At 44.4% G+C, this 16,692-nt stretch overlaps 1 protein-coding gene across 5 annotated transcripts in view; it reads left to right on the top strand.

The window, feature by feature from the left end:
* PLEKHG1 (pleckstrin homology and RhoGEF domain containing G1) overlaps window positions 1-16,692 on the top strand; it is a 206,132-nt gene that overhangs the window by 179,176 nt on the left and 10,264 nt on the right. For all 5 annotated transcript variants that reach the window (XM_079146629.1, XM_079146630.1, XM_079146631.1 and 2 more), the window contains 8 exons: window positions 1,700-1,831; window positions 3,711-3,893; window positions 3,981-4,076; window positions 4,211-4,297; window positions 9,086-9,119; window positions 10,825-10,920; window positions 12,966-13,004; window positions 14,661-14,683. In XM_079146629.1, the coding sequence (XP_079002755.1) occupies window positions 1,700-1,831; window positions 3,711-3,893; window positions 3,981-4,076; window positions 4,211-4,297; window positions 9,086-9,119; window positions 10,825-10,920; window positions 12,966-13,004; window positions 14,661-14,683 (690 nt within the window). The remainder of the gene's footprint in view (window positions 1-1,699; window positions 1,832-3,710; window positions 3,894-3,980; window positions 4,077-4,210; window positions 4,298-9,085; window positions 9,120-10,824; window positions 10,921-12,965; window positions 13,005-14,660; window positions 14,684-16,692) is intronic.

Raw genomic sequence — 16,692 nt, 5'->3', positions numbered from 1 at the left:
AATGTAAAATAATGGGAATTAATTTGTATAAATGATACCATAAGATTTAGCCTCTGCTACTTAGCTGATTTTGCACGATAAATGTCATAGAAATGATCTCAGGCTCAGTTTCTTACTGTTGTAGAAATGGTCATCTCTTGGTATCTGCAGGGGATTGGCTTCAGGACCCTCAAGGATACCAAAACCCACAGATGCTCAAGTCTCACCCCTAAAATAGTGTGGGTTTACACAGAACACATGTGTGACCTCCCATATACTTTAAATCATCTCTAGATGGTGTACAATACCTACTGCAGTGTAAACTTTATAAACAGTTGTTACAACATCTTGTTTAGGGAATAATAAGGAAAAGAAGTCTGTACATGTTCAAAATAGATGCAGTTTATGTACATACATACATGCATACACATATATAAATACCTAGGATTAGAGTTATAGTTTTTACCTTAATAAGCATTACTTGGGGTGAGAGTGTCACTTGGTGATAGAGTACTTGCCTCTCATGCTTAAGATTCTGGGTTGCAGTCCCAGCACCAGAAAAAAGAAAAAAAAAAAAATCTATTGACCATCTATCTGTTAGTTATTATGGAAAAAATAAAAACAATAGTCTTTGACTCTTGAGGGATCCAGGTACAGGAGTCTAACATCCTCTAAATAGTTAGAACAGAGTTTGCAGGATACAGTGGTGCATGCCTATAACCTGAGCTACTTGGGAGTCTGAGGCAGGAGGGTTGCAATTTCAAGGTCAATCTGGAAAAAAATTTTTTTCAGTACTGGGCATAGCTTGAGAAATTTAGAAAGACCTTGTCTCAAAATGAAAATTTAAAAAAGGCTGGGATGTAGCTCAGAAGCAGAGTGTCCCTGGTTTTACTTCCCAGTCCCCCCCCCCAAAAAAAAGGAAAGAAAAAAGAAAAAGAAAGAAAAGGAATTAGAACAAAGACTGTGTCCTTCTCTCCCCTCTCTGGGGCTGTGGAACTCCATGCTGAGGTGGGTGCTAACGTAACCGGCTCAGACCATCAGACAAGTTAGTGCATGGTACCTGTGAGCTTGCAAAAGACCGTGTCCAATGAACTTCATCGAGGTTCTAAAACCCTGACTGATGAAAATGTACTCACTTTAGAGATTTCTATTTGCTTGTTTGTTTTTGGTAGCAGGGATCTTAACCTAGGGCTTTATGAATGCTAAACACTTGTTCTACCACTGAGTTGTACCTTCTGGTATTTTTTTTTTAAGATAATGTCTACTACATTTTGGAGTCTGTTACACATTGAGGCCTTTGTGAGACATTTTGTTTCCTCTGTGAAAGAAAAGAGATATAGTTTTTGATCTTGTAAGGTGATAACTGAATTACTGAGAGCCAGTTTACCATGGTCACCAGGAAGCTCAGAACTCTAAGCTGTAAGATCAATTCTCATATCTATTTTAACTGTCATATCTCCTTGAGACTTACTGTGTGTTCTATCTCCTTTGTCCTGGAATTGTAATCTTTTATTATTCCTAAACCTGTTTTTAATTTCCAGCTTACTATTTTGCAGCAGGTATTTCTGGTAAGTTCCTCAAAATCTTAAGGAATGATGGTAGTATGCAAATAAATAAGCAAAAATAAAATATAAGCACTAGTCGCAGAGGTGCTATTTGTTACTTGCTATATGCAAAAAAAAAAAAAGGAAAACAAAGAGTTCTATCTGTTTTTTTAAAGGAAATAGAAAATCACCTCGACAAGGACACAGACGGCTATGACGTGGTGCTTGATGCTATAGACACTATGCAGCGAGTGGCCTGGCACATCAATGACATGAAACGGAAACACGAACATGCAGTCCGGTTACAGGTGAGCCTGCAGCGAGGTGTCAGTACCCAGCAGCGCTGCAGGGTATCCTTTCCCAAGTCATTTTCCATATCTGTCATTTTGCAAATCAAATCCAATATTAAGGTTGCACAAATATCATACTTCATCTATGGTCCTCATCATAGTTCTCCCTGAAGAAAGATCAGGGCACCAATAATAATGACCATAGTTTAGAGTAGCTATTTAAGACAAAGTTGTACTGTAACTTTTAAGCTAATAGCTTGCTTATAGCCCTTTGGAGACCCAAGCTAAAAACTTGCATCTCCTAAGGCCTTATTTTATATTAATTATAAATTAGTAATGCTTGTTAAAAGCAGCTTTCTCTAAAGTACCTAGACTTTTGAAGCCTCTCTTCTGTTCTCACTCGTTCCAGCGAAACCTTGAGATGGTGTGTGGTCATAGGACTGGAGCTTCGGGGAAGGGAGCAAAGCCTAAACCAGTGCCTTAGCAGTTTCACTTGAGATGTGGCTCTCAAGCACATCGTTTTAGTTTCCTCATCTTTAAATGAGACAGTCACATGATAAGTTTGCTAAGGTCCCATCTAGCACCAACAATTTGATCCCTAAATACTCAGGAACTTTTAATAAATGTTGTGCCAATTATCATGTCCTAGGAACCTCAAAAAATGGTACTATTTAAGAGATATTTAAAAACAAAAACAAAACATGTAGGCCCAAAAGCCGGTTCCAAGCTCTTGGGTGTTCCTAAAGTAAAACGGAAAAGCCCAGAGTTGAGTCCACACTATGCAGGCACACACACCTAACTCAGGAAGAAAAGATGCATCGTTTGGCTCCTAAGTCAGACCAAACTCTAGGTTTTACCTATAGGCAGGAGAGTATGATATGATGCCATAGACTCTCAAAAATCAGAGGGGCACAACATCCTACTCTTTCGTGCTATTATCTGTTTTTTGCAATAGTAACAAAAAGTTTAATGCTTAGTCATCCAAGCGTATTGCAGGTATCTTACAAACTTCTGTTGGCATTCTGAAGACACTGTTAAATTAGATTCTGGCTCAAACTTATCACCATTTGTAGTTCCTCCCTCCCTCCCCTCCCTCCCTCCCTCCCTCCCTCCTTTTCTTCCTTCCCTTTTCCTGTGGTGCTCATGTCAAACCCAGGACCTTTGCACATGCTAGGCAAACACTCTACCACCAAGCTACACCCCATCCCTGTTTCTGTTTTCAACAACTGAAGTCTTTTATAAATATCTTATGGCTTCTTTGATTAAGTGGTGCTTGTGAACATGTTCATGTTTCAAAATAATTACATCATCTTCCTTAAACAATATTAATGTACAATAAATCCTAAGGAAATGTCAATCATGTTACCAATTTATATTTACCAAGTTCCATTAAAAACACTAAAAGCAGCAAAGAAATGTTCATTTCCTTTCCTGAAATCAATGAATTAAAGACAGGAAGCTTCTGAGAAAATGTGTCTCGTGTGATTGTGCCCAGACTAATTTTGAGTAACTTGAACATGGTATGGACTTCAATTTCTGGAAGAAAGTTTTCAAGTCAGCCTCTCCATAGATTTTCATCTAGAGAACAGGAGGTGAGAAAGTCAGGAGGATGACCACCTGAGAAGTCCCAACCGGTGGCCCCTTTCCCAAGCTTTTGAAAGATGCAGCTGCTGTTGCCACCCACCACAAGAGTTATTAAGAAATGGAAATAATTGGCAGCTCAGCAACTTACAATCTGACTCGTTTTTGCTAACCCTTGAGTGGTATTACCTAGAAATGCAGATTTATGTCATAGATCATTAGTCACCATTCTTAAGGCTCAGTGGATGGGCCACCGAGACCTTGGTGCCTTGCTCTTCGCCTCCTGTTTAATCCCATGGGACCTTCCCTTCACCAGGAGATACAGAGTTTGCTCACGAACTGGAAGGGGCCAGACCTGACCAGCTATGGGGAGCTGGTGCTTGAGGGAACCTTCCGCATCCAGCGGGCCAAGAATGAGCGCACGCTCTTCCTCCTTGACAAGCTGCTTCTCATCACCAAGAAGAGGGATGACACGTTTACATACAAAGCTCACATCCTGGTAGGTCTGGACACCAGTCGTGCGGGGGCAAGGGCAGAGGGTGCTTGTCCCTCCCTGGACTGTGCCTCACCTGTGCTCTCTTGCTAGTGTGGCAACCTCATGCTTGTGGAGGTGATTCCAAAGGAGCCGCTCAGCTTCAGCGTCTTCCACTACAAGAACCCCAAGCTGCAGCACACAGTTCAGGTACAGGGGGCCTCACCTCCTCCCTGGCCCCCTCTCGTGATCGAGGAGTGGTGGGTGGACTTCCCAGGACTTCCTGACCATCTGGGGTGCCGTCCAACTGTCCAACACCTGACTGTTCCATCTGCCCCCTGCAGGCTAAGTCCCAGCAAGACAAGCGCCTCTGGGTTCTGCACTTGAAGAGATTGATCCTGGAGAACCACGCAGCAAAAATTCCGGCTAAGGTAAGACAACACATGGCGTCTGCAGACAGTGACCCAGAAAGGAGTCCAGTCCTGGCGGGCAGCCTGACAGGGAGCAAGGCTCAGGTCTGTAGGCACTGAGTCCACCGCCCACCGCTTCAGAGATTCACTCCATGGACTCTGCAGGAGGTGTGGTGTTTTTGTTTGTTTGTTTTGTTTCCTTTGGAGATTGAAAGAAGTGAGGAAAATAGGTAAAAGACTGTAAGGAAATGTCTAGAGGACTAATGGAAAATAATAGCGTGTGAGAAATACCCAGAGGGACCCTGACACCTGTCATGCAGGAAAGACCACCTAGGGAACTATGGAACCGCACCTGCAGATTCGAGGAGCCCCAGGCTTGGTGGTGAAGCGTCTCACCGTGGAGCAGTTGGCCCTGTAACCCCTGACCTGTTTGCTCAACGTGGTGACATCCCAGCACTGTGAGCCAGGTGTCATGGAAGGACCAGCTTTCGGTTCAATTGAGTAGGGGAGGAAGGAAAGTGCCTTTTACTTCACTCAAGGGTGGGGAAAGGAAAAGGGAAACCAGTCTGAAGGAACAGTGTAAACAAAAACCAGAGAGAACCCCCACGGTGCTCAGGGCCCCCAGGCAGCGCCTTCGAGGGAGGGCCCAGCTCTTGGGCCAGGGAGGAGGTGAGGCCGGGAAGTGGAAGGCTCAGTCAGTGGAGGGAGGGCTTTGGACCACGCGCCAGGGCGTCTGCCTGGTGAGATGAGGCACAGAGGACGTGGCACTGTGGCCACAGAGGGAGAGAGGCTAGACACAGTGCTGAGGCCGAGGGAACAGGAGTCAGCCCACTGAGACTCAGTGTGAATCATGACCCACACCAGCAGCACCTTGCTGCGAGTCCCCCGGCCAGCTGGGGAGCGGGGAGAACTGGTTAGATGGGAGCAGAGGAGCAGTGGAGGCAGGTCCCTCGCAGGTAGAAGTTCAGGTTCTAGTTGCTGAGGATTAGGGGAGACCGCAATGCGAGTCCTAAGATTTGACAGGATGGCTCACATTAAAGTGCATAAAGGAAAGAAGGCCCTTGGGAATCCCAATGAGGGGTCTAAAGGGGGAGGCGGATTTGGAGCACAGAAAAAAAGAGGGACCAAAGAAAAGCAGAGAAGGGCATTGTGCTAGCAAAGGAAGGAGAATCTCCCAGATAGGAATGGGAAACAGTCTTGGGAGGTCAAAGAAGATTCAAACGGAAAAGCAGATTTTTAGGTTTGGCAACTAAGAAGAGAGGGATCTGAGTGGGTTGAAGAGCAAAGGCAAAATGAGGAACATACCAGGTGTTGCTTTTTCATTTCACAAAGTTTAGAAAAGGAAAAAGGCTGGTAGGTTGGGGAAAAGTCAAAGCAAAGCACAAGGAACACAGTGCCACAGGAGGCTGAGGCAGGAGGACTGCAAGTTTGAGGCCAGCCTCACCAGCTTAGGAAAACCTTGTCTCAAAATAAAAAGGGCTAGGATGTAGCTCAGTGACAGAGCACCCCTGGGTTCAACCCCTAGCACCACACACACCCTAAAAGATACCATAGGGGTAAGAGGGCTGCGGGGGATGGGAAGGGAAACGGGGGACAAGAAGGACAGGAGAAAGGATGTTTGTTGGAGTGAGACCTGTGGAGGAGAGGATAGGTCCATAAGCACAGCCAGAGCAGCTAGTCTTGGGAAGGGCTGGAAACGTCGTTCCTGAACCAAGAAGAAGAACGATGAGAGAGGCACAGAACGCCAGGGTGGACTTGGGGAAGGAAGAGCTCCTAGGGATAAAGTGGCCCAGAGACCGTGGCGCAGGGATGCGGGTGTTCTCCAGTGAGCCAGGTGGATGGCCGAATGGTCCACAGTGGGGAGGGAGGGGGAGCAGAAGGCGGGGCTGTAATCACCGGAGTGGAGCTGGGTGGGAGATGGGGAGGACTGAGTTCCCAGGAGAGAGAGTCTGTTTGGCCCTCTGTATATTTTGAAAAGCTTTCGAAACTGGTCCTCAGGAGCTGCCCGCCCTGATGACTCAGGAAATGAACATGCAAAAGTGTGTACTTGGAAGCGGGAGTTCCATTGCGTTGGGGGTTATGAGATGCAGGGAGCTCGGCAGAGAGGTGACTGCATTTCCTGCATGGCTGGTCATGGGGTTGCTGGCCTGGTGCCTGGGAGGCCTTCTGGGCAATGGCAGTACGAGTAATAGTCCCCACCTATTGTTTACAAGTCTCCTGGGAAAATCAGAATTGCTTAAAGGGATTCTGAAAGGCGATTACAGACCATTACAAACCAGACAGGCCTACACACCTGTCCTCTTTCTCCTGCGCATGTGTGTGTATTTCTGCCCTTTTCCCTGTAAGTGTTAAAACAGTTAATATAGCCAGAGTAGAGTTGTAATTGTAATGGATTTGTGGATCCATTGAGAATCTAAATGTTTTTCAGTTACCACTCATTGATCACGTATACACTGTGCTGAGTACTTTATCTTATTTCACCTTCAGAAAAACACCTTATGAAGTCAGTCTTATTCCCATTCAGGAGAACTAAAAACAGAGGTTCAGAGACACTAAATTGCTCAAGTTTTACCACTTGTACATGACTAAACTCAGGTTCAAACCCAGCTCTGTCTGCCTGCGAAGAGCTTCTTAACTGTACCATTCCCACAGGTGATGAAAATACACTTATTTAAGCAGGATTACATTGAACTTTTTACATCTTTCATCAAGACTATCTCTTAAATTGTTTTCTTAAAGCTTTCAAAATGTATTTCTACACAATAAAATAAATCTATAATGGGACATTTTAAGCAAAAATATGTCACTGGGCTAAGTGTCAACACAGCTGCTGGAAATTCATTAGTTTAGCTCCTCCCAGCGGCTACCCACTCCTTTAATTCTATGATGGTCTTTGGCTGACACCTAGTGGAAATCACGGGAATAGCACCTTATTGAAATTAAATGTCAAGATGGGGAAGGGGTGCTTTGTTCAGGATAACAGGAGGGAATTTCCTGGAAGTAACCCCATTCCCATTCATCTAGACATTATATGAACTGAACTCTTGTCCAAATTAATTAATAATAAAGGTGAAGGTTACTTTTGCATTTTATATATTACATGGTTCTGGAAACATACGTCTCAGAAATTGAGCAATCATTGGTATTTGAAACTTAATTCCAACTAGTAATCACAAATTCTAAATTTAAAATAGAAATATCAACAGAATAAAAAACGTAGGCATTTGTTTTCTCAAAATTAAGGTGACTGTGTTGAGGTCTCCCTTTCTCCCCCTACTCTTTTAAACTAAATATGATTGCCATTTAGCCTAAATATTCTTACAATAATATCACAGATTTCAGAAAGTTGAAGTGAAATGATTTTAAGTCATTTTTATCCTGCTTTTTGTAGATTAAATTACACTTCCTTTGACAAATGAAAAGGACAGCAAAGAGGCAAGAAAGGCCACCTAAACTGAGTGTTTCTCTCCTTTGAATCTTGAGGCAAATTGGTTAAGACAATCAACTTGCCTTTTTATAACACCCTAAACAGCTGTAACATATGGCAATAATAACAGCAAAAAAAATCCCAAAGCATTAGTCCTTAGAAGACGGAGCTGGAGAGGGAGGGCTAAGAGAAGCAGCAGGTGCCCCAGGCGGCCCCCTGAGTAGCAGCAGGCAGGCTGAGCGCCTGTGCTTGATCTTAGTGCAGCTCCACCTGGTGGGTCCTGCTGTCCCACCTGACAGTAGAGGAAGCTCAGCCAGAGACAACAGCCCCACCTGGCTATGCACCTGAGCTGGGATCACAATCAGCGTCCCTCAGCACCTGGACTTCACACTCTACCTCTTTCCCCCTGCCTGAAGCACCCGGAGGAGATGGGAGGTGCAGGGGACCATGGGGAACAGGGCGAGTTACCTGATGATAAGCACACACTGTTTGGGAGGAGGGACACAGTGAGAGCCAACCCCAGCAGCCATTTTCCAATCAGCTCAGAATACAGACAGCCCTCCACCTCCGGGGCTTCCACGTCTGCCGAGCCAACCAAAGGCAAATAAAAAATGTTAGGGGGCTGGGGACTTAGCTCAGTTGGTAAAGTGCTTGCCTTGCAAGCACAGGGCCCTGGGTTCGATCCCCAGCACCACCCAAAAAAAAAGTTAGGAAGAAAATTACGTCCGTACTGAACATTGAGACTTTCCCCTTTGTCATCATTCCCCAAATAATACACTATGACAACTACTTCCCTAGCGGTTCTGTTGTATTAGGGATTATACATAATCTAGAAATGGTTTAATGTATTCAGGAGGATTGTGTGGGTTATATGCAAATACTCACCACTTTATATAATGGACTTGAACATCCATCAGTTTTTGAATCTTTGGCACATGCTGGGGGTGGGATACTCAGGGAGGACTGTGGTCCCAAGGCCCCCAGGGGCATGCAGAGGGCAGGTGCTATTGATACCAGCCTCCATGGCTCAGTGGACCACAGTGGGTCCCAGGGGTAGACATTTTTTAATAAGCTACTCGGTAGATCCTGAGGATCGACCAGCCTTAGAACCAGCTCTCCTTTCTCCCTTTGTGCAGCGGGGGCATCAGTCCTTGCTCTGGAGTCTAAGTTGGGCATCACTTTCTACGCCCATGAGGGCATTCCTCTGTCTGAATCCCCTGAGCTCCTGCACTGTGTTTTTATGTCTAGAAGAAAATAGTGAGTCATTTAAAGCTTTCTCTAAACCCTTTATTCAGGCAGGACAAGATCTGTGTTAGGATTAGTAGGTTAAAGAAAAAAGGATAATACTTGCAATTATAGCTACACTTTCTTCTTTCTTTCAGGCCAAGCAAGCAATACTTGAAATGGATGCCATCCGTAAGTTTTATGTCCTTAACATGATTTGAAATGTTCGGTGTTTGTATCTATCACATTTTCTATCTTAAACAGAGTTTATAAAGTGTCATTTATAAGAAAAGAGCAGCTCTCCGCTCACTGGAGCAGACCTTATGATCCCTTCTCAGCACACTGACCTGTTCTGCATGGATTCCCTGGTTCCTCTGTGTCACTTGAAGGCTGGGCACAGGTCTAGGTTAGCTGACTCCCTCCTGGGTCATCCATTCCCCCTGCCTTCTCCACCACGAAACAAGGCCCCTCAGCCCATCCCCTAAAAGTCCACATGAATCACCTGCGAGAACCCCATGACTGGATAGTTGCTGGCTTCTCTGACGCAGCGCACGGTTCTAAACATCACAGCATTTAACTCTGGGGTAGGAAAGTCTGTTCTTGTGCAACAGCCTTAGCACAACTGTGTTAAGATTAAATAGGATGCACACTCAGAACCAGGTCGGCTGGAAACTCACTTAAAATGGCTCTATTTTCTTTGAACCGTTCACAACACCTTACTTTCAAGCAATCTTTTCTTAAGAGCCAACAGTGGTTCCCTTGCCCTCTGGCCTGCCATTGCTAACTCTCCAGGGGATAAAGAAGCATCCAGAAAGGAGAAACATCAGCACCCACCACCCCTGCAGCTGTGGTCCCCGTTCCCAGCCATCAGCCCTGAGAAGCAAGTAAGATGCTCCTCAGCAGGGTCCTCGGCTGGGCTTGTGAAATCCCCACCTTTCATTCAGAGGAAATCGCCTTAAGATTTTTTTGGTTAAGAGCCCTCTGAGGGGGCAAGGTCATGGATCAGCATGTGCATTTGAAGAAAGATGGAGGAAGATACAATCGCTCTGGGCACCAGCTCTCCTGCACAAAAAGATTCACTAATTCCCAGGCCCTGGGCAAGTACCTGAGAACCAGTAAGATTCTCTGAGTGCCCGGAATCAGGCCACTACTCTGTGCTACTTGCATCTCCTCAGGCTTAGGTCTCAGCCAGCTGCTGTGCCTGAGGCAGTGACCCCGTCTCCGCCCCATCCTTCCCTGAGTTTGGACTTGGCAGTGTGAGCAGGGGAGGCCAGTCCATTGGACCAGATGACCTCTCTTGTGTAACCTTACCTGTGACACTGGAGATGTGCATGTGGACTTTAGGGTCCTCTGAACTTAAGGCTCCTTTGAAGCAGTGCCCCTAATTTGAGGAATACCATCTGTGCCTGTGTCCCCAGAGTGCTGGCCTGATATGCTGCACATCTTTAGGATTAGACCAGAGTTTCTTAATCCAGAGTCTGTGCTGCTTAGGTGGGGTAGAAAGACAAGAACTCAGTGAAAATCCCTTTTCTGGATCTAAAGCTTTCACCAGATGCTTAAAGAAGCAATGACTGCAAACATTTTAAGAGTGATGGCACTAAGGGACAACTACCACAGGGCATGACAGGAAGAGCATTAAAGCTGATGGTTGACAGCTGCTTCTGCTCAGGAGCGAAAATGGAGGCAGGGGAGATGGAGGAGGGGGAGAGAACAGGAGTGCAGTCAGTGTATCCTGGAAGCCCCCGTGTAAGCAAAAGCCCTGAGATGCAGCGGACACCAACTACGGGGGGCGGATATGTCCGGTGAAAAAGCATAGATGCATAGATTTTTCCAACAAGCTGTGACTATTTTCCAAGGAGCCCAGAGCACCTCAGTCTGCCTGTTGTTATCTTTACAGATCATCCAGGCTTCTGCTACAGCCCTGAGGGAGAGACAAAAGCATCCTGTGGCTCTAGAGAAGGTGCTACACCCTATCGGCTAAGAAGAAAATCTGGTAAATAGGATGTTTAATAATCCCAGCAACTTAGGAGGCTGAGACAGGAGGGTTGCAAATTTGAGTCCAGCCTCAACAACAGCAAGATCCTGTCTCAAAATAAAAAATGAGAAGGGCTGGGGATGCAGCTCAGGTGTAAGGCAGCCCTGGGTTCAGTCCCCAGTACTGCCAGGAATTAAAAAAAAAACAGGGATGTTGTGATCAAAACCTGATATTAACAGAGCACTGGAAGTCGAGGTTCCTTGCAAGTGACAGGCATTTCGAGCTCGCTGTTTGTTTGAATGCATCTGAGCCTGCCTTAAAACAAGACTCTGCAGCCTTAATTTTAAACTCTTTTATCCTTAGTGCTCTCTTTTCCCGTGAATAGAAAACATATCAACTAATTCTGCTTTGCAGAGCATCTTACCATTGGTCTGCAGTTACTTAAGCCCTGTTTGCTACTGCTACTGAAAATTGTTATCTTGTGAATGACACCTCACAAGATATTCCAGCCTAAAATATCAACACATATTTGCTACAGGAGATGCCATGCAGCCAGTGTTCTCTTAGCCCAAGGATCTTCTTCTTTTTTAAAAAATGGGTATTTATTGAGTACCTACTGTATGCCCACCTGAGGACTTGGAATGCAAGGAAAAATAGTGCATGTGATTCCTGTTTGCAAGGGACTCACAGTGGAAGTGACCCAAAAAAAAAAAAAAAAAAAAAATGGAAATAAACACACCAGTCTGTATGATGGCGTTGTGGCCCAAAGGGATGGAAGGAAGAGTGGAGAGATGAAGGAGAGCAATTAACTTTCTAAGAAGGAGAGAAAGGTGTCCCAGAGTAGAAGAGCGTTCCCCTGATGGAATCGGGGGCAAGAAGCCGACGAGGCCAGAATAGTATGTTCTGAGGTCCTGAGACTTGCACGGACATTCCTGAAGACAGACGGTGACTGCTGGTCATTCAGCCTGGCTGGACAGTGGGGTGGAGGAGGGGACAGTGCAGCAGAAGGACACCAGGCTTGAGAGGACACATAGGGACCTGAAGGCCATGCACAGGGTTTGAACTTTGCAGCCACAGGATTTTAAGCAATGAACAGTGAGAATATTTGACTTGAAAGAATTCTGGCTTCACGTGGAGAGTGAAGTGGGAAGGGAGACCAGGAGGGAGACTGTGGAGCTAGCTAGTTTGGGGGAAAGATGAGGACTTGGATTCAGAGTAGGAGTGACTGGGGTAGCACTTTTCTGGGAGTCCCCAAGACTGTGATGGATAAAAACAGGAGGAATGTGGAATAAGGCCCTGGTCACTAACTTGGGAGGGAGGGCAGGACCCATGATAACCCAGGAGGAAGTCCAGATGCAGGAGCAGATTTGGGAGAAGGATGGCGAGCTGAGATTGAGACGGTGGGTCTGCTGAGTCAGAAGCTTGGGACAGATGTCTGGCACTGTTGGGAGAAATCCTAGTTCTAGGCTGGCAGCAAGTGTGTAAACCTGCAGGGAGAAGCGTTCTGCTTCCGCCACCTAGGAAAGTACACAACTCCCCCAAATTGACTCAGTGTTACCAAGGGAACCCGTATAGGAACCTGGAGGTCTGATCCCTCGTGGCACATTGTGATGGGCAAGAAACCTATAACATGTATAGCTGTTCCCCCAATAAACGAGTTTGCAAGCTGCTCACCACAAGCCTGCTTCCACCCAACTCCCAGAGTCTGGGTCTTGACTCCGCACTGCTTACCTCGCGTATGAGCTAGCCGGACACAAGAGAAGCTCCATGGCACAGGATATAAAATTGAAAGTGACCAGCTCACAGGTGGTAGTTAAAGCTGAGGAAGTTGCTCTCCTAGTTGGTAGGTTGGTGGTAGTGTTTTGTCTATCATGTGACTTCTGATTCCTTAACATTTTGACAGTGAATTTCTTGCTCCTAAGTATCTCTGAGCAAAGGGAATTAGGTAAATTTGATAGAAAATTACTAGAGCTTAGGTAGTCTGTCAATAAAGTAGTAAATTATGTATGAAGAAAAGTTTCGATTTGCTTTTGCAAATGATGCTGGCTTTATTTTTCTCCCAGAACCTTCCTCAAGATCACATAAAGTTTTGAAGACCAGCGGTAAGTCCCAAAATACATTGTCATTTTCTTGTTCATTCAAAGTCAAGACATACACCGGGAGAAAAAAAAAAAAAAAAAAGCAAGCAAGCAAGCAAATGAATTACAGCTGGGCTGGTTTGAAGGTTGGATCACAGAAAGATTAATTTATAAGCAAAAATGTCCCATTATAAAATGTACAGTCAGATGACATAAATTATTTACAGTGTATCCCTGACAAGCGTAAAAAAGACAAATGTCCCTGTCATATAAGGAAATATCATACAACAAAAGGAAGTGGCCCAAGGACCCTTTTTTATGTTTTATTTTTATTATTTTTTTATTTTTACAGACTGCATTTTGATTCACTGTACACAAATGGGGTCCATCAGTTCATCTCTATGGTTGTGCACGATGTAGATCCACACCATTCGTGTGATCATACATGCCCTTTTACAAAAAAGAAAAAAAAAATCAATATAATTTGGCAGCTTCACAGAAGAAACACCAACTGCCAATGAAATGGTCACCCACGTTACTAATCAGAAAAAGTATTTAAATGAGATAAAATTAAATGTATATTTAAATTTAAGTGGATCTATGACCTTGGCCAAAAGATATAGAGAAACAGGTGCTCAGAAACTAGTGTGGAAGCGGGTAAATTTTTGCCAGCCTTTTGGAAAGCAGAATTTGTTAATACTCATGTAAATTTAAAATGGACATTTGCCCTTGATCCCATGATTACACCTTAGGCCCCTGCAGAAGTACTCACCCACGTAGGGGCAGATCTGCGTATGCTCATGTTCTTGGCAGCATTTGTAAGAGCACCACATAAGATTCCCATCTAATGAAATGGTTAAACAGATTGTGGTATGCCGTGCCTACGATGGGTTGTTGCATTCTACAGCTCTTCAAAAGAATGAAGTAGACTTCTGTCCGCTTACAAGAGAGTCCACGTCTGTTTAGCAGAAAATGAAGTGTTGCATACTGCATCCTTATTTTTAAAAGCAACAGTTGCGCATCGAAGTGGGATGGGGATAGTGGTTTTGGGACACAGAAAGGGGAAGGTGAATCTAAGGGAAGGTTTATGGGAAGAGAAGCACTTTTCATTCTTCCCTAACTAATCAGCTCTTCCAAGTGAGGTGTGCAGGATCAGGGCTTCTGTAGTGGTGTCTAGAGGACTGAGTAGGCCCACCTCCTGCTCCAAGCTCCCAGTCCGCTTTACAACACTCCTTAGCCCAGGCCAGGGAGACCCTGTTGATAAAGGCTGTGTCTTTTGGTTAAAACCAATAAAATGCCCACAACTTGACCTACGTGTTCTCTCCTGTCTTCATGTGATTTTCATGGCTTGGGGTATGGGTGTTTTTTTCCCAGGCAGTAGGTATTTTTGTTTGCAAGCTTTTGAAGCTTTTAACTGGAAGTGGTTCATTGCTCTCAGGGATGCGGGGTGACACCTGAGACTCAGATGACGTAAGGTGGCTTCACTCCAGTAGAGGATGTGTAACTGGATATATAATAGTAAGGCCGTTTTTGAAAATTAGGCCCCAAGCCCAGAAGTTTCTTGGGCTTCAATTACAAGCAATGATTTTGGAAGTCCTATAAAATATGAGTGCTTAACTAATAGAAGAGATACATTTTTAATTGTCAAACTTAGAAAAAAAAAAAATCTTTGTTTTTCAGAAACGGCACAAGACATCCGAAAGGTAAGCATTGGCACATTTCTTCTGAGGTGTTTATCCTTTATTTTAGTGGCCCCTCTCTAGAGCATATATCATCCCCAGCCTGTATTTCAAGTGTAAACCATTACTTTACGTTTTGACAATTTCATATTTATTTTACATTTCTAATTATTTACATGTAATTTAAGGGAGGACTCATCCTTATCAACTTCCTCCCTCCCTCTTCTTCTCTTAAAACTAAAGCAACTCTTTGTCCTCCTCACCTTAGGCAGTAATAGCACCTGCACGGCCCTGGCGTGGGCCACCTCACATGGTCATGTGTCTCGGCTCATGTAAGGCCAGGCCCTGGCCTGATGATACTCCTCCCTTCTCAGAGGGGCTCTCCCATCACAGGGCAAGGGGTTCCTGCTAAGAATAGGTCCAGGCAGGTGGGCATGGGCCTGGAGTTCCAGCTACTCAGGAGGCAGAGGCAGCAGCTTGAGTCCAGGAGTTCAGGGTCAGCCTGAACCCTGTCTCAAGCAGAAAGGAAAAAAAAAAGCCAAGAGTATTGTCCTACTGCTGCCCCAGGAGGTGTGATAGTATGTGACACACAGAACTTTGCTGTATTATGTTTTTTTCTTCCTCTGATGAAAGTTTAGGAGGAGATTTAGAAGGCAGTCTGGGGGGCTGGGGTTGTGGCTCAGTGGTAGAGCACTTACCTAGCATGAGCGAGGCACTGGGTTCGAGTCTCAGCACTGCATATAAATAAATGAGTAAAAGAAGGCAGTCTGGGCTGTGGGGTGTGGCTCAATGGTAGAGCACCTGCCTAGTATCCCTGAGGCGCCATCCCTGGCTCTGAAATAAAATAACAATGTGTTCTATTGGAAGATATGTATCCAAATATATCACCTGTATCCTGGCCTGAGTGATTGTTATGATGTCGCTACTAATCAGTTGGCTTAATTAATAATTTTTAGACAACTTATTGAGGTTTATCTTGTTACAAATTTCTCTCCCTGCAATCCAGGTTACACCATGGCTTAGCATGGGGCCAAAATGGCCATGTGAATAAAGGCTGTATCTTTCAGTTAAAACCAGTAAAATGTCTAAAAAAAAATTTTTTTTCAATGTCTAAAAATTCACCTCATCTTACATTTAAGTGATTTATATGTCTTAGGGCATGTGCATATTTTTCAGATTATACATATTCTTGTTCAGAAGCTTTTTAAACTTGTTGATATTTGTTCTCCTGAAATATGGCATGAGTTTGTTGTTGTTGTTGTTTGCAGCAGGGATTGAATCCAGGGGCACTCTACCACTGAACCACATCCCCGGCAGTTTTATTTTTTTATTTTGAGACAAGGTCTTGTTTAGTTGCTTAGGGCCTCACTAGGTTGCCGAGGCTGGCTTTGAAGTTGCAGTCCTCCTGCCTCAGCCTCCGTAGTTACTGGAATTACAAGTATGTATCACCATGCCCAATGAGATTTTTATTTTATAATCTTTGTTTTCATAAATGGGGTCATTGCAGAAGGTGCCTTGCTCCTTAAGGCAGCTAAAGTAAGATCATGGAGCCAAGACCCTCCCCATACTCAATAAATTCTAGAGATCCAACCTAAGAACCTCTTGGAAACTTCCTGACAGAGCTCAAGAATCTCTTAAAATCAAAAGACAAGAAAGAAAGAAAACACCAGCATGCTTTCTCAGTGGCAAAATTCCATCTTCTAACAATAATGGGCTGAATGGCCACCAAACACAAGACAGATTTAGCCATGATTAAACAGCTTATAATAGGAGATATTCCTTAATAATAATATTTCTATCAGAAGATATAGGTATATTCTGAGGCTGTGCACATGAGTGCCTACAGTGGTTAAGCTTATACATTGGCTGTGCTTGAGATGTGGATTCAAATCCATTTCTGCCATCTATAAACTGCATGACTGTAATCAAGTCCAGTAACCTTTCCAGGACTTAGTGTCCTACTTTTCAAAACTTTTATAAAGATTAAATGTGATAATATATTTTTTAAAAGCATGTAATGCATTATTTGGCAC

Source organism: Sciurus vulgaris (assembly GCF_902686455.1).
Source record: "Sciurus vulgaris genome assembly, chromosome: 7".
Lineage (NCBI taxonomy): Eukaryota > Metazoa > Chordata > Mammalia > Rodentia > Sciuridae > Sciurus > Sciurus vulgaris.
This window is presented reverse-complemented; position numbering and strand designations above follow the sequence as displayed.